General features: G+C 44.8%; 1 protein-coding gene across 1 annotated transcript in view; it reads right to left on the bottom strand.

Annotated features, from left to right (window-relative positions):
- Positions 1 to 24913, bottom strand: part of Parm1 (prostate androgen-regulated mucin-like protein 1) — a 97469-nt gene that overhangs the window by 27159 nt on the left and 45397 nt on the right. The window contains exon 2 of the mRNA XM_050150139.1: positions 6119 to 6814. Within this exon, the coding sequence (XP_050006096.1) occupies positions 6119 to 6814 (696 nt within the window). The remainder of the gene's footprint in view (positions 1 to 6118; positions 6815 to 24913) is intronic.

Genomic DNA, 24913 nt, shown 5'->3' with positions numbered 1-24913 from the left:
TTGATAACACAGTGGGATCCAAATTTAAAACAAGCCGCACCTTTTCTAGTTGGGCAGAGGCTGCAGTGTGCTGCTGACTGTTAGCTCTCCTGACTCTGTGTTTCCATTACGTCACACAGGATGGGTTCAGTGGCAGGCAGCCTTGGCTTAAGACCTGTCTGGAGGGTGGAGATTGAACCCTGGCCCTGGCCCTCATGTGAGACTTGAGTAAGTTGGTCTCTGTGTGCATTGTTTCACCTTTAGAAGAGATCCAGCTGACCCAGCCTCATTGGTCTATTCCTAGGATTGAGTGAAGGGAGCCTCTGCTGGGAAATAGCCCAACCTCCAACCTAGGCTCTCACAAACAAGGATCTCATTTCTTTGGCATTGGGTCAGTGCAGTAAACAACTGTCATAATATGGCACACATGAAGGACTTTACGATAGCCTAAGTTTATAGTGAAACTCCTTAATGGTGGAGTAGTTTAATAACATGACCTATCACTGATGACAAGTAACCAGAAACCAGGTATGAACTGGTATATTTTTTTGGTTCTCAACTGCTTACAACTTACCCTGCTCATTTCTCCTGCTGTTGAATACTGTTTAAGCACAATTCTTAAACTACTCTTCCCTTCAGTGACTATCAGTGGACTACCAGGTACAGCAACAACCTTATGAGCTAGGGCCTCTGACACCCCTCCCAAAGTTCCTTCCTCCTTCATTGGTGATGTACCTGCTTAAGCAGCCTGGGACTCTACATTGCTTTCTAGGACATACGTGTTACACTGTAGATTTCCAGAGAAGAGACCATTATTCATTGCTACATGTATCTTTAGCATAGAGTCATATACCTGGCTTAATAAGTGCTTGTTGAAGATTGTGGGCATCCTTCATTATGACAAACAGGATAATAAAGATGATGATAGTGGCAGCATCAAAAAGTTAATAAAATAGCAAATAATAATAAAAACAACAGTCAAAGCTATTGTTTGGGGACACTGTGTAATAGCTAAGTGTATGTGTTACCTTAACCTCTGACAGCCACACCCTGCAGATCTTCTTCCTCGTTCATTTATGGATAAGGATGGTCAGGCGAGTGTAGCAGCTCCCCTGGTGCTGAGTGATGCACACTTTCACGGATTCAGTGAATGCTGCCGAGGATCTGCCACATCAGAGGGCTGAGACATAACCTCCCCTTCATTCCCTGTGAGCAAGGTCCTTCCTAGCAGCGAGCAGGCAGTCTCCCGATGCAGGAGATGCTGCCTGTGAGCAGGGTCCTTCCTAGCATCGAGCAGGCAGTCTCCCAATGCAGGAGATGCTGTCAGAGAATGGCAAGCAATAACAAGGCAACTGAAGCATGCTAAATGGATTCACATTGACGGCACCTATCATTCCACTTAGCAGAGCGGAGGTTTGCTAAAGAGATGGGAGTTGAACTGAGTCCAGACAAGGAACAGAACTGGTCCATTAAAAAAAGGAGCATGGGTGTTTCAGGCAGGGGAACAGTGTGTGCCAAGGCCCTGTGGCAGGAGGGTTCTCTAATTAGTGTTCAGCTAATAGGAAGGATGCCAGGGAGCTTGGGGAGTATAAAACAATGAGATGAGAGAGTCTGTACAGGTTTAGAGCATCACCTAAACCCTGGCCCTCCATTCTGGTTAAAAGGGAATCAATTAGACCATCAGAGCCGCAACACCCTGGGATTTGTTTGGAGTTGCTGGTTCTTCATTTAAAAAAATCATTTTTATCTAACTCAATATATCTAAAATATTAACACCTCCGCCTGCAAAAAAATATAAGTGTTTGCATTCTGTTTTTTCCTTCACTGGGTCTTTGAAACTCAGTGAGTATGATTTGAGTTGCAGACCATCTCTGTTTGGAGCAGCTGCAGTTCTAGGCCTTAGAGGCCACATTTGGCTCCTGGCTACTCTATTGGAGGTATGAGGGTCGGTCTAACACTTATGACCTCCTCAAGGTCAAAAGTAAAGGCTGAAAGCATCACCAACCTATATCCATCCACAGAAAAGGGCAAGGCCTAAGGGGTGCTTGATTCTGAGGCCCTCAGTTGACTAGGCAGATGTTGGTCATCAGGGCTTAGTCAATGGAACAACACAACCCAGGAGATCCACAGGAAGATGGGCTGAGGAATTTCATAGTTTCCCTCAGACATCTGAAGTGTGAGATGCTCGTGGCTGACCCTGGGGAGGTCCTCAGTTGGCCAACAGTGGGATAGACACAGGTGCAGTTCCATAAAACAGGACAGGGTAGATGTGTGTGTCTCAGCACCATCAGACCAAAGGGAGGAAGGCAAGGGGTGGGAACAACAGGGGAAGAAAGAGGGTGGGGGCGGCCCTGTAGTGCTCAATATTACCTGGAGCACCTGCTGATGGGCTGTGAGGGAGGCAAAGGCAGAACAAGTAGAGGAATGAGAGAGAACTTGTTCTGGAGCTCAAGCAGAGACAGTGCTTTGGAGATGAAGGCTCCGACCATGGCCGTCCAAGTCAACAGCTATATAGTAGTCAGATCTACCTGGGCCGGAGAATTAGCCAAAGGAGCAGGAGGCAGGGAAGATACAGGGTTCCTCACGAGAGCAGGTGGTCCTACAGATGCTGTACACTCCCCTCGACCTCACCTGCAGAAATTCTGGACCCTCACCTTGGCACATTTTTCCCTGACCCATCTGCTCAGACTCTATTTCCTGATGCTCCCAGCTCCCTTCACCATGGAGGATCACACTTTCTCTGGTTGATTTGAACTCACATAACATTTGCTTTGTTTCTGAATTAGTCAGTGGACTAGGACTAAGTGTTTGTTGAAAAGGTGGATTAATAGAAATGAGCTATGTAAACTCACCCAGAATAGGACCAACTGTCACACAAAGTGTGGTGCTTAGCACTGGCAGCAACTGATCTCTGAAGAGCATGGCTGTCTGGAAACAGGAGCTCAGGGGAGCCGAGGGCTGATGAGGTGCATGCAGCAAGGCTGGGTTGGCCCAGAGCCAGGTCATTCTGGGCACAGCTCTGTCCTGAGAGGCACGACCTTGAGCAGAGGCATGACCTTGAGCGAAGCACTTCACTCCTCCAGAGAATAGTCTCTTCCCTGTGCGATGGGACAGACCGTATCCCACGGCCCCCATACTTGTCCTGCATGTCTTGGTTCATACTTGGGTTAGAAGCTAGGAGTGGAATTAGGAGTAACTTGTGTCCTTTCTCTCTGCTTGAATCCCAAAGGATAGCCAGTGGGTCCTGGCAGATGCACTTTAAGTAGTTTTGTATTAAAGAGATCTTAAGGGACAAATTCTCCATGTTCTATGAATGTAGCCTGGCCTGGACTTGGTAATTACCCTCCCCTGCCACCGTCCTCTCTTCCCCACCCATCCAAGCTTCTCTTCATGCAGAGTCCTCATGTGTGCATAGTTTCTTGAACTACAAAGGACCATGACTCAGCTGTGTGCCACCAATTTTGAACCTTTGGGCCTGCTAGGTTGAAATAAAGAAGAAATATGATCTGAAGACCAAGCCAAAAAAAATACCAGAACATTCCTGAAAGTTCCAGTAAAGGAACTAGCGGATTTCAGGAAGACATATCAGATCCTGGATATCCCCTATCACCAAGCTTAGACTTCGTACTCTGAAGTATCAAACCATCCCATCTGTGGAACTCTGGGGGGAGAAGCAAAGAGAAGCAGCACTCTGCTAAGAGTCCAGAGCAGGAAGAAAAAGGTGGGTGGGACCATGCCCACAGCTTTGTACCTGGATGCTCCTTTTATGAGAGATGGATTTTATGAAACCCACTCTGCTTTAGGTACCTCCCTCATAACTCGGGCAGGAAGTCAGGGTGAGACAGCAACAGAGTGTACAGCTAAGGACGGCGTGCTGAGGACAGGCCTGGAAATGTGAACAGGTGTCAGTTTGCTGGGAATGGGTCACCACTACCCCCCTGCAGGCTTGCCCTCCGCCCTTCTCCATCTGGCTCTCCGCTACGCCACTGGCTTCACTTGCCTTGGCTTCTGGCTGCATGTCAGACTGGAGGTAGAATAGGAAGGAAGGGTAGTTCCCTTCAAGCCAGAGTCGCTGCTGTCATGAAGGACATTGAAAGATCCACAGGGCTTGCTACTGAATTCCGGTTTCAGTTCTTTCCTGTCTCATGCCTGGCCCTTACTGTATGCCTCCTGCACCTCAGTCAAGCCTCTGCAGTGGACACCTTCAGCTCTGTTGAAATGTTTCCTTCACGCTTGTTCCCCTTACTGGTATGCCCCCAGCCTTTGAGATAAGATTTGAAAAATCGTTTTTAATCCTTTGGAATTTTCACATTTCTTTTCTTTTCTTTTCTTTTCTTTTCTTTTCTTTTCTTTTCTTTTCTTTTCTTTTCTTTTCTTTTCTTTTCTTTTCTTCCTTCCTTCCTTCCTTCCTTCCTTCCTTCCTTCCTTCCTTCCTTCCTTCTTTTCTTTCCTTTTTTTTTTCCCCAGGACAGGGTTTCTATGTGTAGCCCTGGCTGTCCTGGAACTCGCTCTATAGACCAGGCTGGCCTCAAACTCAGAAATTTCCTCCTGCCTCTGCCTTGTGAGTGCTGGGATTCAAGTGTGCACCACCACCAAAGTTCCACATGTTTCTACAGTGTCTCCTGCTTACAGTTTTCTGGGACTGCTTGTCCGATTAGCCTATGGGCTCTTGCATAGCAGTTATTCCTTCGTTAATCTCAGCTTTTCTTTTCCTACCACTCTCTTGCACTATGTCTATTCCCAGAGTTTCTTTGTTCTCACTAAAAGATGTCTTTTTCTCACCACTGACACTTTTCCATTGGCCCTAGCTTGTCATACATGATCTGACTGGAACCTTCTATTCTCAATGCAAGCCTGCCCCAGGGCCACCCAGGGAAAGGCTTAGGGTCCATTTCCACTTGGCGTGTGGCCATTCTTGCCCTACTGGTTCTTTGCCACAAGGACAGCTGTTTTCACGGAAGACTTTTCTGCCAAGGGTCCAGAAGTTTAGAGTTTCACATTGGGGTCTGCTATGTGCAGCTTTAGAAAAGACCCTGAATATCTGTCTGCCATAATTTTCAAGATGGTAAAATGAGGCTAACACGACACTAACTTTACAGGGTTTTTTTTTAGAATAAAAATGAGTGCAGTGTTCTATAAAATTCATGCTATTTTCCAGGAGGCACAGCAGTGTCTGTGAACAAACCTTCTCCACCTCTACCCTACAGTGATCAGCTTCTAAGGCCAACATTTCATTAGAACTGAGCCAGATTGTAGTTTTTGGAACTACTTTGTGCCAGGAGCTCCCCTAAGCACCATGTTTGCCATCTGATCTCCGTGAGGACAGTGTGTGGCAAAACATTACCGATGAGGAAAACGAAGGGCATAGGGAAAGAAGGAGATCCAGGTCAGGACTCAGAGCCGAAGCTGTCACCCAGGGTCCAAGCTGAATTTTTAGCGTTAATCTTGTCTTTGAAGGCCAGAACATCCTCTACAGCCAGGCTAGCCAAAACTAGTTGGATCTAAGATGCTTCCAGAGTGATGACCAGACAACCTCAAAATTCATTATAACCTGAATCTATATTATTCATGACATACCCACCAGCTGCCATGACTACCACACCATAGGAGGAGGCAAGTCTTCAATATTCCTTTTATCAGTCTTCTTATTTTTGAAAACCCTGTGTGTATGATGTTCCCACTTCAGACAAGGTAAACCAATCACTTCTGAGCCTAGACTCCTCAATTCTCCATTCTCTGACATAAACAGATGTAGGCCCCTGGTGCACAGCTTTGGTTTTTCTCTTTGCTTTTATGATACCCAAAGGAAAAAGATCTTGTTTTGCGGGGGGTCTCCCCCATTTTGAGAGGGGGCAAGGAAGTTGTTGGAAGCAAAACCCAGGAAAGCTTGACTCGATAATTTTACTTCATGGTCTTACTTATGTACAACCCCTGTGACATTCTGTAAAGACACATCAGACAGATGACAACTGACTACAAAGAATATGAAATGTTAAGTAACTGAAAACTTGCATTCTTGTTAAAATTAAAGAGCCTTATAATTACCCTTAGGTAGTGTGCATTCCACCTCTTTCCCATGGGAGGGGTACTTGACCTTAGCATGACCTAGAACATTCATCTCATCTAGAGAGGGACTCACCTGAACTTAAGGCATTCTCCACTTCTTGCATGATCAGGAAGGGGGTGGTGGTCTCAGACTCACAGGACACTCTGTCATGCTCAGCATCTTGGGGTGATTTCTCCTTGGGCGCCGGCTCAGTCGTAACATGGGAAGTGGGTGTCTGACTAGAGCTGGGCCCCTCTGTTGCGGACGTGGGTGCCGTTGGAGCTCCTGTGGACTGGATGCTGGTCACAGCGGAGCTGTTGTTAGAGATGCTGGAGGCAGACAGAGACTCCGGTGGGGAAGTTGCCTGGAATGTGGATGTTGAGGTTGGAGCCTGAGAAGAAATGAGCATGGGTGGCTGGGGTGTAGTGGTTGGCACACTTGCTTCAGAACTGTTGAGACCGTGCTCCTTGGGAGTGGGTGTCAAGTGGACATCGCTGCTCGTTGGGGAGAAGCTGGCAGGTGACTCTGTGTTGCTGCCGTTCCACTTTGAAGCTGGGCTGGTGACAGCCTCTTCTCTGGGGACCGTAGAAATGTTCTTGGAGGGCTGAGATGTCAAGGATGCAGCAGCAGTGGAGAGAACAGACGCGTTGTGAGTGCCACCGGCCAAGGGGGTGCTGGCTATGGTAGTGTTCTGTGCAGAGGTAGTCAAGGTGGCTGGAGAGGGGGACGTTTTTGTCATGAGAGAAACAGGCACTGGGGTCGTTGTCAGTGAACCCTGTACCCTCAGTCCTATGAAAGAAAGAGTCAGGATAAACACAGTTAATTGTATGAAAACCATATATACATGCACAATTGCACAGCTGATTTACAGTGTAATTCCAGGTATTTTTCTCTTTTTTCCCCCACTGTGCAGGTGACATTGAGGCGTGAAAGTGACATTTAAAACCTACTCTTCTCACTTATCTGTCGCCTTGACTTGGGACTCCCAGTAGGAACTGGCCCGAAGCTCCCTCCAGAAGAGCAATTAGCGGGTCAGTCAACTCAAGACTTCAGGTGGAAAGAAATACTCTTGTCTCCTGCTGGTTTAAATCACCATCCTTAGGGGGTGAGGCCCTCTGCAGAACACCCCCCCCCGGCATTTGCCTGCATGACTGCATAACAGCTGCACACTGGGGATGCCAAGGGTGTGTACGTGTGTGTGTGTGTGTGTGTGTGTGTGTGTGTGTGAGAGAGAGAGAGAGAGAGAGAGAGAGAGAGAGAGAGAGAGAGAGAGAGAGAACAGTAAAATCAGTGCTTGGTGACTGGCAGGAGGAGGTGGGTAGAATTTCAGAGGGGCCTCTGTGGGCCCTGCTCCTATTTCAAATCCTGAAGAGCCATGGAGAGCCTGCCCCCTCCCTCTATCTTCCTGCCTTTCTGTACCCCGAGGCAGGGCTTGGTGGCTTTAGAAGCACATTCCCATGGAAGGAAGAGGAGGTTTAGAATAAAGCCCTCATGTATGGTTTGGGAGTATCATGAGTTCTAGATTGGTATTCTTTACAATCATGATTTTGCCAAATCTTCCCCTTCAGATTTTGTAAAGTTTGGAACTAATTCTTCCCCTCAACCTTGCTCCTACCCTCCATTGAGTTAGCCATTCACTTAATTCTTCATTCATTAAGTTTAAGCAAGGACTTCTTGGAGTTAGTCTGGCAGGCACTGGGCTCATCGTCCCACTCTGTGTAGCATGCCTCTTGATTGCCTCTGTACCTTCCTCATCTGCCACCTGGCTTTGCCTTGTCATTTCCATCACAGTATAGGGAATCCCAAATGCAAAGTTCTCAACTGAAAATAGATACGCCAGCCTTTGTCCCTCATACCCAAATTGAGTTCTCAGTCAGTCACTCCCTTGAACTGTAACCTGATACACCCGCTTTCTTCATAATCATCTCAACACCCCGAGTTAACAGCAGGGGCCTCTTAAAAGGCCTCTTGGCTTCTGGGTTTCGCCCAGAAGAAACCTCTGTGCGCTTTTCAGACACAGCCGAGAAAATCTTTCAAGTAAATCTTAAAATCTTTGAAGGTGTTTGCTCTTTTTTCTTTTCTTTTTGTTCATGGCAAGGTTTCACTATGTAGCCCAGGCTGACCTGGAACTCCAGAGATCCACCTACCTCTGCTTCTTGAGCACTGAGGTCAAAAGTGTGTGCTATCATGTCTGGTTTCACTTTTCAGCTAATCAAAACACTTCAAACGCATCCCGTTGTACTTAGAACGAAATCAGAAAGAGCCCGTGTCATCTTAGGTTTTTCTCATTGTGATTAGCTTTGACTCAGAATCACCCCAGAAGCTCTTCTCAGACGATTCTAATTAAAATCATCCCCACCCCAGCTTCACATCTCTCTTTTTAAAGAGTAAGAAAGACTGCGTGGTAAAAATCATAGCCAGTGTTTACCGTCTTAACAATCTTTGTGTGCATCTCACGGCTTTAAGTTTATTAACATTGTCTCGGGGGGTCACCATCCATCTCTACAACCTTCTCATTTTGTCAAGTTCCCCTCCCCTCACTCTTTGCAGCTCGTGCAAAGGGTCTTTCTATATTCCGTGTAAACTGATCATTTAGGGGTCTCATGAAAGTTGAATCATATAGGCTTGGTCCTTTTAATATACATTTATTTCACTTATCCTAAAGTCTTCAAATCTCACCCATGCAATAGCATGTGCTAGAATGCCCTATGTATTGTTACCTATCTGTCCGTCCTATCTATCTATCTATCTATCTATCTATCTATCTATCTATCTATCTATCTATCATCTATCTATCTATCTATCTATCTATCTATCTATCTATCTATCTAATCATCCATCACCTATCTATCTATCTATCTATCTATCTATCTATCTATCTATCTTTCTAATCCATCCACCCATCACCTATCCACCATCCAGCCATATATCTATCTATCATCCATCCATCCGTCCATCCATCCATTTATCCATCCACCCATCTATTCCACCTTGTGTTTATCAGCTTATCATCCGTCTTTTGGCCATTGAGAAGACTGTTGCCATGGACACAAGTACAAGTGTATAGAGATCTGCTATCTTCCTGCTTTCAGTTCCTTTGGGTATCGACCCAAGAGTGAGATTTCTGGGTCATAGGGTTCCTCTTTAACTTTTTGAGGAACTGACCTACTTTTTTACCTATTTTTTTTTGTGTACTTGTATCTCTTTTTGGAGTTACTTATTTTCATTTGTACCAAAATGTAAGCTTAGAAGGGTACAAAGACATGGGATTATTTGTTGTGCTTTACCTAAGGACAATGTCCAGGTCACAGTAAACACTAAATAAGTACTTGTAGAAGACAGGCAGCAAAGAAGGAAGAGAAAACCAAATGCTTAAAGCCTTCCTTCCCAAGGGGCTGGAGATAAGGCTTGGGGATTAAGAACACTGACTATTCTTCCAGAGGACTCAGGTTCGATTCCCAGCACCCTAATAGCAGCTCACAACTCCCCGTAAGCCCAGTTTCAAGGGGATCTAATGCTGTCTTCTGGTCTCCACAGGTACTGCATGCATGGTGCACAGACATACACGTGGGCAAAACAGTCATATATACATATATAAAGATAAAACAAAATCCTTTCTTCCTGACTAGTCCAATGTCATCTCATCTAGTCCACATGTCATTTCGCTAGTAGGTGACAACTGCCTGTCTGTTATTATTTGAGGGCCACATCTTTGCTTCACTCTGTCTTTCTGCCATAATATAAGCCTATAATATATTAGGCATTAATATATTAGGTCCTCAACTATCTACCCTACATCCATGAGGAGTCTCCTCTTAAGAATTCACAGTGGTAAGGGCAAGCCTAAATAGTGTTCAGAAAGAGCAGGGCAGGGGCTGGATACTAGCCAAGAAAGGGAGAGGAGACCAGATGGGAGGCATTCTGGGCATCCCGATAGAATTTGCCACCTTGTCTGATGCCTTGTGACAGATTCAGGGGCTAATGGCATATGCACTACAGAGCCTACTCTGAACTTAACATTTGGATGTCCTTAAACATGACTGGTTTAATTTTACTTTAAAAGCATTGGTCAGAGGCTAGACTGAGTGTTAGGGAACTTGTGACTGGCAACGAAATAATGTTTTAAGGAGTTGGCTCTGAATGTGGATGGTGACACAATTGCTTCCTTAGGAAATAAGAGGACAGCCCTCCAAACTTAGGCTACACAGAAGTCCAGGCTGTTATGGTGTATTCCAGTAGCCAAGGAATCTTTGACATGGGTATTAGTGAAGTATGGAATATTTGTATGTTACTCTGGAGCTTACTGCCTCCATATCATGGCAGCGCCCATGGCTGACTCAAGACATGGCGGAGCTTAAACACACTTCTGAGCTTCATAAATGGGCAGATAGAGATCGTCAGCCTCAGCCTGGAAGTCGGGTCAAAGGTAAATGAGGGCTCACCAAAAAGAGCACAGATTCATTCACTCCTCGTGAATTAACTCACTAATTTATCCGCCATTCATTCTTCCATTTACCATTCACCTCGTTCATTCATCATCCACTCAACTCATTTTTCCCAATGCTGGCTGAGTAGTTTCTCTGTTCACAGTTCTGTCTTCAGAGTTCACTGTAGAGCAGGACAGAAACCATACCCAACTTCCTACTAACGTGATGTTATAAGTGCTTTATAAAAGTAAAGCCAAGGTTCACTTGAAGCCTCAGAGAAAGATTAATAAATTCTGCACTACAGGATGTAAAAATATCCAAATGTCATTTTCAATCGACATTTAGAGAAGTCACGGAAGAGATAACATTTGAGCTGTTCATAAAATGATAATAATTGTACACGATGCCACCTAATATATCTGTTGTTTAGGATGACACTTGCATTGTTATATCCAGCAGGGCCAAAAGCTATTCTGTTATATTGTTATAGGTCGAAAAATGGATGCTCCAAGCGCTGGTTTGTTGCTGGAGACTTCCGCTTCCTTGTGCAATTCTTACTAATTTACTTTTCTGTTCCCATCCTGCCTGCTTCCAGAGAGATCTGGAGGTGGTCGTCTGCTTCCTATGGCTACCAACTTTGTACTTATTTCAAGTACTTTATGGTCCAGCTCAGGCAATTTCTAACCAAGCAACAATACACAAAATTGTATGACAATGTTGGGCACCATGACTCGCATAAGATATTAAAGACTTAGCTTTGCTATATTGTCTGTATCCCATTGCCCTGCCTACCTAAAGGCAGATCTTTTACTAGCATAAAACACCCCAGATGAACATACTATGACCATCTTGGAGACTGTCATATGCATTTGTTTTCTGGGTGGTGGTGGTGACAATAACTAACTTGTAGGCTGAGTATTTAACACAATGCATCTCAGTTATAGAAGGTGAGAAGCCCGATGTCACTGTGCTAGGCAATTCAGTTTCGGATGAAGGACACTCGTCCTGGTCTATAGATGGTCATCAACTAGATGTTCTCACGTGCTTTTTCTTTAGGAATTTTGGTGGAGCATGGAATGGGGAGAGACAGCATGTCTCTCTCTCATGTTCTCTTATTTTTTCTTGTGTGTGTGTGTGTGTGTGTGTGTGTGTGTGTGTGTGTGTGTATAGTTTTGAGACTGGGTCTCACTTTGTAGCCCAAGTTAACTTAGAACCCGTTATCTCATCCAGGGCAATCTTGAACTTCTGGACTGTTCTTCCATCTCATCTTCCTGAGCACTATGATGTCCTTTATAAGGACATGAATTCCATCAGTAGGAGCCCCCATTCTCTCAAGACCTCCCCAACCCTAATTAGCTCCGAAAGAGCTGTCTCTAAGCTCATCACATTCTGGAGTTAAAGTTTCATTATTCAAAACCTCTGTGGCATATGGTTTCTGTTTTTTTCATATGGACAACTGATTTTCTCATAGGCACAACAAACTAAAGAGGTCTAACAGGTAGGAGCACACACTTTCTGAACATCTGAAGAAAAGAGTCAGGGCTGGAACCCCTCACCTGCAAACACGGGAGCAGACACAGGCAGGGAAAGCCATGTGATGCACCTTTCAATATCAAGAACAACACCTGGGCGTTGTCTCTGAAGACGGAGTCAGAACTTGAGCACTTAATGTCTGACCCTTCCAGGTAACCTGTGCCCCAGCCTCAACATGGCTGCAAGACCTAACTCTACCAGCTGCCATTACAGAGTTAGCAGGCAAGAGCCCCCAGGAGACATCAGAGAAGGCTGGAAAAGCATTGTACTCTGTCCGTTTTCCCTCCACAGCAGAGCTACTTTACTCTGGAAAACCGAAGGACTTTTAGTATTTCCTTGAGAAAATGGAAGCTACTAGGTTGAAGACATAAAACCCAGTTATCTCTCTCTTAGAGATGCACCAACATTGCTTAAAGGCAAAGTGACATTAGCAGCCATGGTGCGTACTGTCTGGGCAGTATCAGGCCCACCTGTGTCAGATGCATGACCCCCAGGGGGAGTAGCTCAGATCAGATGTGTGGTAAAAGGGCACAGGGTCAACTTAATCTTAAATTACTCCGTGTGGATTTACGAGCACCGGCTGATCCTGGCTTGGTCAGACTCCACCTACCGTGCTGCAAGATGATCTGACAGATGTCACAAAACAAAACAAAACATTCTTCAATTACTTGTCCCCAAATGTGTTGTCCTGAGTAGAACATCGGTGTCCTGGTTTACAGGTCTTTGATATGTGAAAGACTGAGCATTTGGCTTGATCTCTGGTTTTCTACCATGTGAAGAAGAGGGGTTGGGGCTGATAGATGGGACACTCAGGCATTTTTTCCCACCAGTGGGAGGCGTTATGAGGCACTGTTGACTAAAGAGTTTGCTCTGAGCCTCCTGACACATCCACGTGTCACCACCCTAACCCCCGCCCCTGTCCCTAACGTCCACAAGCAGCACCCTCTGCTGATGCTGGAGTCTCACGCAGCTTGGGTATAAGACTGTCCATTTCCTGTTTTCTCCTTGTCCTCCCTTGCCCCCAGCTTGTCAGCTACCTGAGAAAAGACATGACAAAGCTTTGGCAAACTTGCTGAAACTTAATAAAAGTGCAGCCAGCTCCCTTCTGTGGTTGCCAAGTTAGGATGAAGTGCTGGCTGTGGTCTCCTGGCGGAGGCCTGGGCGGCAGAAGGGCTGCGTGTTAAATGCTGACAGTCACTCTACACAGCTCTAGCTCAGCCTCTGAGGAGCCAGAGGCATGTACACACACACACACACAGACACACACACACACACACACACACTCACACATTCCCATACATATATATACATACACACTCACACACACTCTCACACACATACATACTCACACACACATTCATACACACATTCTCTCTCTCATACACACACATACTCTCTCACACACACTACACATACTCTCATACACACATTCACTCACACATATATACACACTCACGCACTTCACACACATACTCTCTCACACACATTTCTCTCTCTCACACACACACACTTTCTCTCTCTTACACATACATACTGTCTCTCTCTCTCTCTTACACACACACACACACACACACACACATACACACACACACACACACATTGAGGGAATGCGTGAGTGCTGGATGCAGGGCCTAGGCTGAGCCACACCCTGTGACTTCCATCTAACCTTCACAAGACTAGCATCTTCTGTCTTAAGTTTCACAAATAACCAGAGCCAGACCCAGAAAAGGAAACTAAGTTTTCTAAGCTGAAACTCGAACCTACACCATCTTGCCCAAGCCTGGCCTGTTAGTTGCTCTATGGCTGGAAAGTGCAGGCGCATTTGTGAACTGTGGAACCCACGTTTGAAAACTTTTCCTCTTCTCTCTCCAGTATCTAGTGTGGGCCATTAGAATGCTCTTTAAAATGGTATATAATGATATGAACTCTTCTGAAGTTCAATGCTCCCACAGCTCCCACTGTGCCTTCTTCAGTATAGATCCTGAACACTCTGGCGCACAACCACCATGAGTTCCTGAAATGTCCTGCCTCCCTTTTTTGGCTCTTGGTCTTCCTAGTCTGACTCCAGCCTCCCTGATTCTAGTCTGCCAGCCCAGTTCTGAGAAAGGGAGCCCGACCTCCTCTGTGAAATACACTCCCACTACAGAACGCCTTTGTTCGGGCTTCATATGGGCGCGAACTGTAGTAATACTCTCCTGTCAATCATTTCGTCTCTGCTTCCTCCCACTGCGTTGACAGGACTGAGCCTCATCCTTGATGTGTTAGTGCCTGATTCAGAGAACATGCTCAGCAAAGATGAGAAAAGCAGGGATTTTTCTATCCTTTGAAGACAGAAGTGCTTTCTGGTTTAAAAGCTGGGTCATGATAGAAACATGCCCCCTACGTCTTTCACATGTTTATGAGTTGCATAAAAATGAATAGTTAACATGAAATTACAGATGGGCTTTACAAAGACATCTGCTATTTCTGATGACTTAGTTTTGGAGACAGAAGGCTTTCTTTTTTCTCTTGAGGAGTCCTCTTGTAGCCTAGGCTGGCCTTACGTTCACTATAAAGCTGAAGATGACCCGCATCCTGCCTCTCCCTCCCGAGTGCTGGAGTTTCAGGCATGAGCCACCACGTCCAGGTTCACAGTTTTGTGTGGTGCTAGGACTTGAACCCAGGTCCTTGTATGTGTTAAACAAACAATCTATCAACTGAGCTACACACATCTCGAGTCCGGGATTTCTTTTCCACAATAATGATACAGGTCAGAGCCATCAGCTCCTGAAATACTACCTTATGACATGGCTTAATGAAAAGCCTGTCTCACTATGGCCACATTAAATAGACATTGGGAACTCCAGGATGGGGAGAGATTGGGTTTTCCTTCAGTATCTCAGCTGGGTCGTTATATTCTTTCATGTGAGTATAACTAGCTCACAAATGTGACCCATGCTGTCTTTGGTTGGGGCTGCTCAGAGCACCCAGTGCTCTAGAAGTTTCATGTCCTATCTGGAAACTCATTGCCACTCAGAGTGTGCTCTAACCATATGGTATTTTAAAACCGTCATATGTCTAGACAGAATGTGTGTGCCCCCAAGCCACTGAACTCTGCTTTAGAAGACACTGTTTTTACTAGAAGAGCCACATTGCCAATTTGGTCCCAACAGTGGGCAGAGAGTGACTAAATCAGAGTCTGCAGACAGGCTGTATGACTCAGCGTCTCCATCCACACAGTCAGCTCTACTGACAACATCAGTTCTCTGTCCCTGCTATGCATACTAATATGCTAATGAGAAAAATAACATTAACAAAGAATGTTGTACCTCTTGGGAAAAAGATCCTATTCTTTTTTTTTAACTTCTGACTTTGTCAGCCAAGGCTCCACCAAAGCTCATTTCCTCTGGGTTGAGAAGGCCTGAAGTGCTCAGTCCCAGGAGGCACTACTGAGAAAGTATACCATCTGATGATTGACAGAGGCTTCAAATGTTAAAGACATCTTAGTGATGTTCTTCAGAAGTTGGTGGGAAGAAGGAACATGGACATAGGTATGGTACCTTCTCTTGGATCATTTCGGGTTGAATTCAGCCATTACATACCACACAGTAGGCAGTCTCAAAAGAAAAAAAAGCACTCTAAGGACTCTTTTGGTTGCCAGGGGGTATTTTTATGCCACCGTTTTCATAGTCAAAAAGTATCTGAGACCTTCTGTCTTCTGGAAACTTCTCTCATATTCTCTCATCACATGACTCCCTCAAAGTAGTTCGAATCCCAATTTGTGCCATTTAGACTTACTTTGCTTGTATTTGAACTTCATACCAATGGATTCATGCCACAGGCAAACTCTTAGGTTTGAATTCTTTCATTCCCAGTGGGACTCAGCTGGGTTATTAAGTGTGCTCTCAGCTAAAGAGCAGCAAACCTTGGGTCAGACATGAGAAAACAGTCTGTCTTCATGTCTCTTGCTCTTGCAACTACCATGATATTATATACAGCTGCCTGTAATGGTTCAAACAATAAGCCAAACCATGTCTTCGCTGGGTGACTTTTTCTTATTCATTTAATCCTCTTATTCCAAACTAGAAGTACCACCAGTTCTTGCATTCAAAGGGTTTATAGTCAGCATTAATCAGTACTTCATGGAAGGTAGACACTGTCTGGCTAATTCAATAGCTAGTCTTAATCTCTTATTGCCTATCTTCCCAAGGAGAATAAAAGCTGCCTATTGCCTCCCTAATCTCCTGACTTGCTAATGGCAATCAGTGTATTCCAGTGCTGGTTGACAAAATAGATGAAACAGAGGCTAAGGGTTTGCTAGTAAATTCTCTGTCTCCTTATAAAAGGACTGTGTAAGAAGGGTGAAGACTCTTGGTTACTAATTTTTTTTCTTCATGCTTGTCTTTAGTGCAGATGTGATGTCTGGCACAGTGGTTGACGTTTTGTGGAAGTCAAGGATAAAGTCAACCCACTAAGAGTTACATAAGAGAAGAAAAGAGTTTTTCTCCTTAACGATACTGTTGAACTGCCAAGCCAGACACCTGAGATGACTGTCTATAGATGGCCTGTTAATTAAAAATACATAGCTTAGACTTCCTGTTAAGGAAGAAAGTATAGTTTGAGAATTAAGGCACTGTTGGTCAGAATTTCTATGATGTGTACTAAAAACCATAGATCATTAAAAATGCTTTTCACAATACCTGTTGTCAAGTAAGAGCTCAACAAACATTAAGCAATTACATTGACATCTGGGACTGGATCCTGGGTCCAAATGCCCTTACTCCTGTGATCCGGTAGTGATTTCCAAGAGATGCTTTTTAGGAATTAACCTAGGTAGCTGTCTTTTTCCTATGGCTTCAGCTGTGACTGATCTGCTTCCCTCATCCTTCAACAAAGTAGTGTCTGGCTGTATGTCCATGTTTCCTGGGTGTTCTCTCTGGGCAGAATCCCAATGAAGTGCAAGCTGTCCCCATATATCCCCAAAAATGTATCAGAAAGAGAGAAGGAAAGGAAAGAAAGAAAGGAAGGAAGGATGTAGAGAAAAAGAGAAGAAAAAGTTAAATATGACCTGTGCCTTATTAAAATATCCAGAAACTTTAAAGGCATTTTCCAAAGATATGTATATCAGGCCAGGAACTAGCACTCAACAAGAGCCCGGGGCCCACACCTGGTTATTTTTGGACTGGATAGCCTGTCTTTATCTATGCAATGAGGTGCAAGCTAGAACACATTCCCTAGAATTGCTGCACTGACCAAATGCCTGACCAGAAGCAACGTGAGGGGGGAGCTCTTTGATCTGGCATAGGGTGAGGGAATGTAGCTGGCCATTGCAGGCAGGGCCCAGAGGCAGCTGGCTCTGTAGTGACGGGAACAAGTGGCAGTTCTTGCTCACATCTCAGCAAATCAGAACACAGAGAGGGGCATTCTGCTGTTTAGCTCAGTTTTCCCTTTTCTTCTTTTATTCAGTCTGGGATCCCAGCCCATGAGATGGTGCTGTCCATATTCAAGGTGGGTATTCTGCCCTCAATTAATCCTCTCTAGAAATGGTCTCTCATCCGTTGCAAAGGTGGCCCTTACCAATGTCCGTGTCATTTCTTAGCTTAGTCAAGTTCACAATCAAAATTCACCATCACTGCCTCTACTGCAAACTTTAAGCATCATTTAGCAGATTACCCTTGGCTTGTCTAGTTCAGCAGCTGTGTCTGGAGTGCCTGCTATTAGCAAGGCACCCAGGTAGCAAAACAATACAGAGGAGGGACACACACACACACACACACACACACACACACACACACACAGATATTTCTTTACATTCAAGAGTCTTTTCACTGACTACTACAATTCTCTTTTCCCTCCTATATGTGTTTAATGTTTCCATTTGGCCTTGCTGTGTGGGAAACCCTCTGCTGTTAGTACAGCTAACTTCGTACACACCGTATATAGTTTGTCAAATATGCTATAGATTAGATTGAGCATGCCGGTCAAATCATTTAGAAAAGGGACAAGTGAAATGCTGAGACAAACAATTAATTATTTATTATATTAATATGAGAGCATTATGTATTATTATAAATAATCGTTAATTTTTTATTATTTATTTAGACAGGGTCTCACTATGTAGCCCTGACTTGCCCTGAAACCATGTAGACCAGGTCAGCCTTGAGCTCACAGAAATCCTCCTGCCTCTGCCTCCTGAGTGCATTGTGATGTAGCCCTTTAGTTTTCTTCCTGCCTCTGAAACTGTCTCCTAAGTTTCAGGCTTTGAGAGAGCACTGGGCTGCAGTGCTTAGAGCCTGAAAGACATCTCCATGAGAACAAGGCTTGTCACTGGCTTGTGTGTTCCAGGCTGGAAGGATAGGAGCAGCATTTGGAGCTCGGAGGGCCCTGCCTCTGAGGACTGCAAGGCCAGAGCTCCCCGAGTAAGCTACAGATGGTCCTTGGTGAGACTCAGTTCTCCTCATTATTAGCCTTCTTTCTGACCAGGGAGCTTCAATACTGCATTTCCCTAATGACAGCGAGCTTTTTCCAAACTAGGACTGAGGGCAGGCAGATGGGAGGCGGTGGACTGAACCACAATGCACAGCACAACCCAACTTGTCACCAGGGTCCAAGAGAGCCCTTGTGTTTCATTGTTTTCCCCCATGAAATCTTTCTATGTCTCCGCATATTTTCACAGATATACAGGCCACCTGCAGGAAGCAGAAACCATGCTACCATTCTGTCCCCGGATAAAGAATGGAAGCAGTTATTGCAAGGCTATAAAACCATGTGCACGTTCACAGCTTGCATACAGTTGTGACTAGCAGAAAACTTGAGTGAGACAAACTTTTTTCTTTTTAATATTATTTAAATCATATTTAAATTTATTTTACATACCAGCCAGTTTCCCCCCTCCTCTCATCCCCCTTCCCTTTCCCACCTATTCCCCTCCCCATCCTCACTCAATCTCCAAAAGGGGCAGACCTCCCATGGGCTTGCGCAAAGCATGGCACAGGGCACGTCAAGTTGGGGCAGGACTGAGCTCCTTCCCTTATCTCCAGGCAATCCAACGTGGGGAACAGGTCACCAAAAGCCAGCTATGTGCCGGGGAGAGGTCCTGCTCTCACTGTTAGAAGCCTCACTAAGAGACCCAGCTACATGACTGTCACGCACACAGGCTCCCTGACTGTTGGCCCAGCGTTCATGAGCTCCCGAGAGCTCCGATCCGCTGTGTCTGTGGGTTCCCCCATCATGACCGCCCCCAGCTTGTAAATCCCTCTTCCCTTTCTTCAGCAAGACTCTCAGAGCTCAGCACAGTGCTTGTCTGTGGATCTCTGCCTCTGCTTCCATCAGTGACTGGATAGAGTACCCCTGATGGCAATTAAGGAAGCCACCCAACTGCTAATAGCACATGGCCAGTTCAGGCACCCTCTCCAGGACTGCTAGGAGTCTCAGTGGGGGCAAGTGAGACAAATCTTATTTCCAATTGTGCTGTTTCCAATGTGCCCCCTCAAGACAATGTGCTAGAAAATTAGTCCCTGGTATGATGGAGTTGGGAGGTGGGACCTTTGATGCTGTTATTTTAAGAGTGGGCTAGTGATGGCGGGAGTGGGTTTTGGAGGAATAAATGATAGGCTGTAGCTTATCATGACATCTCTAGCATGTACCTGCACATGCATGCATATGGGTACGTGTGTACATCCTCTATCACCCTGCCTCCTCCACCATGGGGAGAACCTATGGGTGCCTGTGTACGTGCTCTCTCACCCTGGCCTCCTCCACCATGGGGGAGCCCCTCCCTCCAATGCCAGCCCCAGCCACTGTGGCCTCTCCAGCCTCCTGAACTGAATCAAAGAACCAGCTCTTTGCAAATGACCCGGCTGTGGGAATCTGTTGTAGCTGCACAAAGCAGATTAAGATAAGGTGTTGTTAAGGTTGCCTGTTAATAGTGTAGGGGTGAGTCCCATCTGAGAAACATTGCCCATAATGAAATAAATCAGCTGTGATCACTAGGCAAGAGCATGCTTTATGTAAGCGATGCCGTGGGTAATGAATTTTCATCAAATACTTGAAGTGACAAGGGAAACGGGCTGTTTGAAGAAACTCTGAGACAAATTCTCATTTAATGTGGTTAATTACCTCCCAATTTGTTACCTGTGGCAGCAGTGTTCAGAATTTTTAATTTACCTAAAATCCTCAGCTTTTCTTCTGCCTTCATTACCTAACACACTCATGAGTCCGGAAAGACAGCAGTTCCTTCCTCAGGGTTTGCATGTCTGCCCAAAATAACCGTAGTCACTTCTTGAGCACATATAACCACACACCCAGCATCTCATGTGCTCTGTTTGTATGACATGTGGGTGTACACCACACGTGTGGGACACATGCTAGAAGTCAACCTTAGGTATCATTCCTCAGGAGATAAACTATTTTTTGAGGCAGGGTCACTCACTGAATCTGGAGTTTGCCCATTAGCCAAGACTGGCTGGTCAGTAAGCCCCAAATATCCACTGGTCTCTGCCTCTCCAGCTCTGGAGTTACCAGGCCATGCCATACAGCCAGCATTTTTACGTAGGATCTAGGTATTGAACTGAGGTCTTCGTGGTTCTCATAGACTTGCACTTTACCCACAGAGCTCTCTCAGGTCTCTCGTGCTCCACCTGTTAACAGCCCCCCAGCTGCCACAGCCTTAACTGTTTCTTTCTTCTAAGGAAGACTGTAGCATCCCCAGCTGGGGAGGTGCCATGGTTGCTGCTGTTACCGGAGCACAGCGTATCTGATCAGAATCTCTGGGACCCGTCACAACGCTCCTCTGCATCCGTTGCTGACACATGCTCTTAGACCCATCAGTCTGGAAGCATGGAGTCTGGCACCATGAGCTAAGTTGGGGAAATTTTGAAAGCTGTATAAAATTGTGTTCGGTTCATAGCTCAACCCAAAGAATAATTTTGCTTTGGGTATACTTGCTTAGAATTGCCAAGTACTGCAGCTTAGAAAAAAATGTTAAAAAGAAAAAAAAACTGCCTATATTCAGTCTTCTGCACCACATCACTTCCTATATTGTCGTGTCCCCTTTGGCACTGGTGGGACAATGAGGTGACACTCTAATCCATGTGTTAGCTCAGGCAGAGTTTCGTAGCAGTACGTTCTCATTGGGACCACCAGCAGGCTAATAATGACACGGTGACTATTAGCTTAGACTTGTTCTCAACTCGTTCTTACCACTTAAATTAATCCATCTGTATTAATCTACATTCTGCCATGTGGTGTTACCTCATCTCCATACTGTCCATCCTGCTCCCTCCATGATGTGCGATTCCCCTCTGTATGCTGTGAATACCACTGCTTAATAAAGGAACTGCTTTGGGCCTACAGCAGAGCTATAGGGGAATGGAGCAAGGCAGGGAAAACTAAGCTGAATGCTGGGAGAAAGGAGGCGGAATTAAAGAGAGCCATGTAGCCCTGCTGGAGACAGATGCCAGAACTTCAGCCGGTAAGCTGCAGCCATGTGGCGATACACAGATTAATAGAAATGGGTAAAATTAATATGTAAAAGTTAGCCAGTAAGAACCTAGAGCTAATGGGCCAAGCAGTGATTTAATTAATACAGTTTTTGTGTGATTATTTCAGGTCTAACCAGCCAGGAACCAACAAGTGGCCTCCCTATTATACCTCCAAGTTTGGCTGGCAACTCCACCTTTCTTCTCAGAATACTCTCTGCCCCCAAAAGTTATGCCTAACATCTTCCTGCCTAGCTATGGGCCATCAGCTCTTTATTAAACCAATCAGAAGGCACTTTGGCAAAGACACATCTTCACAATGTAAATAAATATTCCACAACAGAATTTCGCATAAATCTGAAGTGGCTTCATGTGAAAAGTGATTCCAGGTCTAAGTACCCAACCTGAATTCCCTGCTGCCTTCCACAATTCTGTTGATTCCCAAGCCAGATTCCCTGAACTCTCCTTGTTTCAGCCATAAGCCTTCCCCTTTGTTTAAGTTTTAATTCAAAGCTAAATTGCTTGCAAGAGATAGAGCTAGGGTTTGCATCCAGGAGTATATGGATATCTTCAGGTCTTCAGTGCAGAGCACCCTATTTCTATAGATAGGGAGTTATTAAGAGAAATCCTCTGCACTAGAGTGAAATAAATCAATATCTCACTCTCTGTCCTTCCTCCCTCCTTCTCTTTTCTCCTCTCTCTGAATGATTTATCAGAAAGGAAGAAATATTTGGCCTCAGCCCAGACATAGAAATTCCTCATATCAGTTCTCAGAGGGAAATGACTGGTTCGTTTTTTAGATTGTGGGATAGACAGATGTTCGCAGGTCCTCTAGAAGGAACTTTCTGATAGCCAGACTACCAAAACATGTTCAGAGGCTGTTTCAGACTGATCCCCATCTTTTGAGAAAAGTACTTCCGAATTCTTAGTCAGGCCCCTGCAGCAGGAGTACTGTAGCTGGGTACAGTTGATGCTGTAACTGCACTTCCAGATCTTCATCCCGAAAGTCTCCCTTTTTTAAAGCCCTTATCAAATAATGATGTGTAGAGAAGGAAAATTATTTTTTTGCAAGACCAGAAACAGCATTTCTATTTGCTGTGTAATTGAATCAAGAGCACTTGATTCAATTGATCAAGTTTTGGCTCCTATCTCTGAAACCCACTCTTTGCCTCTCCATCCAAGCGAGAAATAGCAAAGCACATAAGACACGGACAAACTTTCTTAAAGATGCAGAGGAAATCGGTTCTCCCTTCATGTATGGAATATGCCTGGTATGAATCTGGTTTCTGTTTCACTGTAATAAAGCAATAATCAGCCTAGGTAAAAACTACTGAGCAAGGCAAGGAGAGGAAAATTCTCTAAAATGATAATGAGCAAGTCTGACTCTGCAGCCTCATCCCCAAGTGAACCCATGCCCTGCCATGTCATAGCAGCACACAGGGCATTTCTTCTTCCATGGCAGCTTATCACCAAATTCAACATGTCAACTGAATATCTCCCTGCTCACCACCTCCAAAAACAAGTTTCCCAAATGCTCCCCAATTCTGCCAAAAGTTTTAAGGTTTTCAAAGGTTTAAGGTTTTCAAAGAAGGTTGGATTTCTTTTTTATTTTCTGTCAAACCCAATATTCACTTATATTTCAACTGGAAGGATTCAAGCAGGCCCCTTGCAGTGTATTGTGTTGAGTGTTGGGAGTAAAATAAACAGTAATCATTATCTTTCCGAGCTTCAGAGTCAACGGAGCGGCCACTCACTAAGCTCGAGTTTAGAATGCAGTGTAATTGGTAGTGACAAGGTGGAGGGGAATTGTGATGCCCAGGTACATTGGAGGAAGTTTGGAGCAAATGTTGGCCAGGAGATTGCAGCAGTTTTTCTTGAAGAAGCGGCCTTGTAGAAGTAGTCAGGAACGGGGGGAGGTGGCGGGGGGAGGCTGGATAGAAGGAAAAGAGAATTCCCAACAAAAAGAGCATCAAAGCCATAGAAATGAGAGTTATGAAGGCTTATGTCTAGAACCTAAAAAGCAAATGAGGAATGAGAAGGTTGGAGGGGCCAGACCATAGAGGAGCTTTGAATGAAATGTTATCATGTGATCACATTTCTGGAAGAACACTTTGGTGGGAAAGAGATCTGACCGGAGAGCAGGATGCCTGGAGGGGCAGCATCTTTGGAAAAGGAGAAAGCAACCAGGGCCACTGTAGAGAGAGGACTGCCTGGGCTACAGCAGTGACCAGGGAGAGAAGTGGACCCATGCTGTGGAATAATCCTTCTAATCCTCTGTACACTGTGAAGATGTGTTGCTCTCATTGTTAATACAAAGATGACTGACCAATGGCTAGGCAGGATTTGAGGGGTAGAGAGAATGCTGGGAGAAGAAGGGAGGAGTCTGAGGAGACACCATGAGATGTAGATCAAGCAGGATGAGAAATACCTACATGAGGCAAATGAGCTTTGGGACATCACATAGATGGATAGAAGTAGGTCAATTTATGATATAAGAGTTAGCTAAAAGCAAACCCAAGCTATTAACCAAGCATTTATAATTAATATTAAGTTTCTGTGTAGTTATTTGTGAACTGGCTGGCAGAAAAGAAAAGTCTGCCTACAGTCATACTCAGGATCATCTTTGGCTCCATTAGTGACATTCCCAATAGCCATGGTATGAACTGTCAAATAAATACTGGAGGGAAGCAGAGAACTATGGATCTGTGTAGCCAAACCGAGTCATCCAAACCTTAGTTCAGCCTCCACTAGCTCTTGGGATCATGATCATTTAATCTCTCAGTTCCTTTGTTTCCTCAGCTGTGAAACATGGAGAGTAATGTTGCGGGTTCTATAATATAATAGCTGATACACATAACGTCAGGTACATGAGAAGCACCATGCATATTATTTATTCATGTTAGATGTGTTTGGGTTTGTATTGTCACTTTTTTTAAAAATTCACAATCACATCTTATCTTCCTCAGTTGCCCCATGATAACATCTTAAATATTTCCCATGTCATGCATCATCTGCCTAATTCTACTCTGCACCCAGAATTGGTTAATCTTCAAGATATCATTCACGAGGTCACTCTACTTTTCTAGATCTTCTAAGTTTCCTGACTAAATTCAAAACCCCAATCCATCATTCAAATGCCTCTCTTAACTACTCTTACTTTTCCCTTAGCTTACCTCCTTTCTGGGTCTACATGAATTTAGATTTTCAAAATTTTATGTACTATCCGTGTTGACTTGTATCTTATCTATGTATATGGGAACTGTCTCAGATTGTATGCTTTTCTCGAAGCTATATTGAACAGATTGTCTAGAAGAGATTCTTCACGTTCCTTTGCAATCTCACCCTGCACACCCTGCTGCTCTTAGGAAACCACTGATCTATCACTTGGAAACAATTGCTTTGTGACGCCATCTTCTCAGTGGTCCAATATTCCCAGTATATCTGGTTCGCAAGTTTATGTCACTGTGTTA

Source organism: Alexandromys fortis, unplaced genomic scaffold (genome assembly GCF_014885135.2).
Source record: "Alexandromys fortis isolate MF-2015 unplaced genomic scaffold, M_Fortis_MF-2015_v1.1 scaffold_0, whole genome shotgun sequence".
NCBI lineage: Eukaryota > Metazoa > Chordata > Mammalia > Rodentia > Cricetidae > Alexandromys > Alexandromys fortis.
The sequence above is the reverse complement of the archived record's forward strand: the minus strand, read 5'-3'. Positions and strand labels throughout refer to the sequence as shown.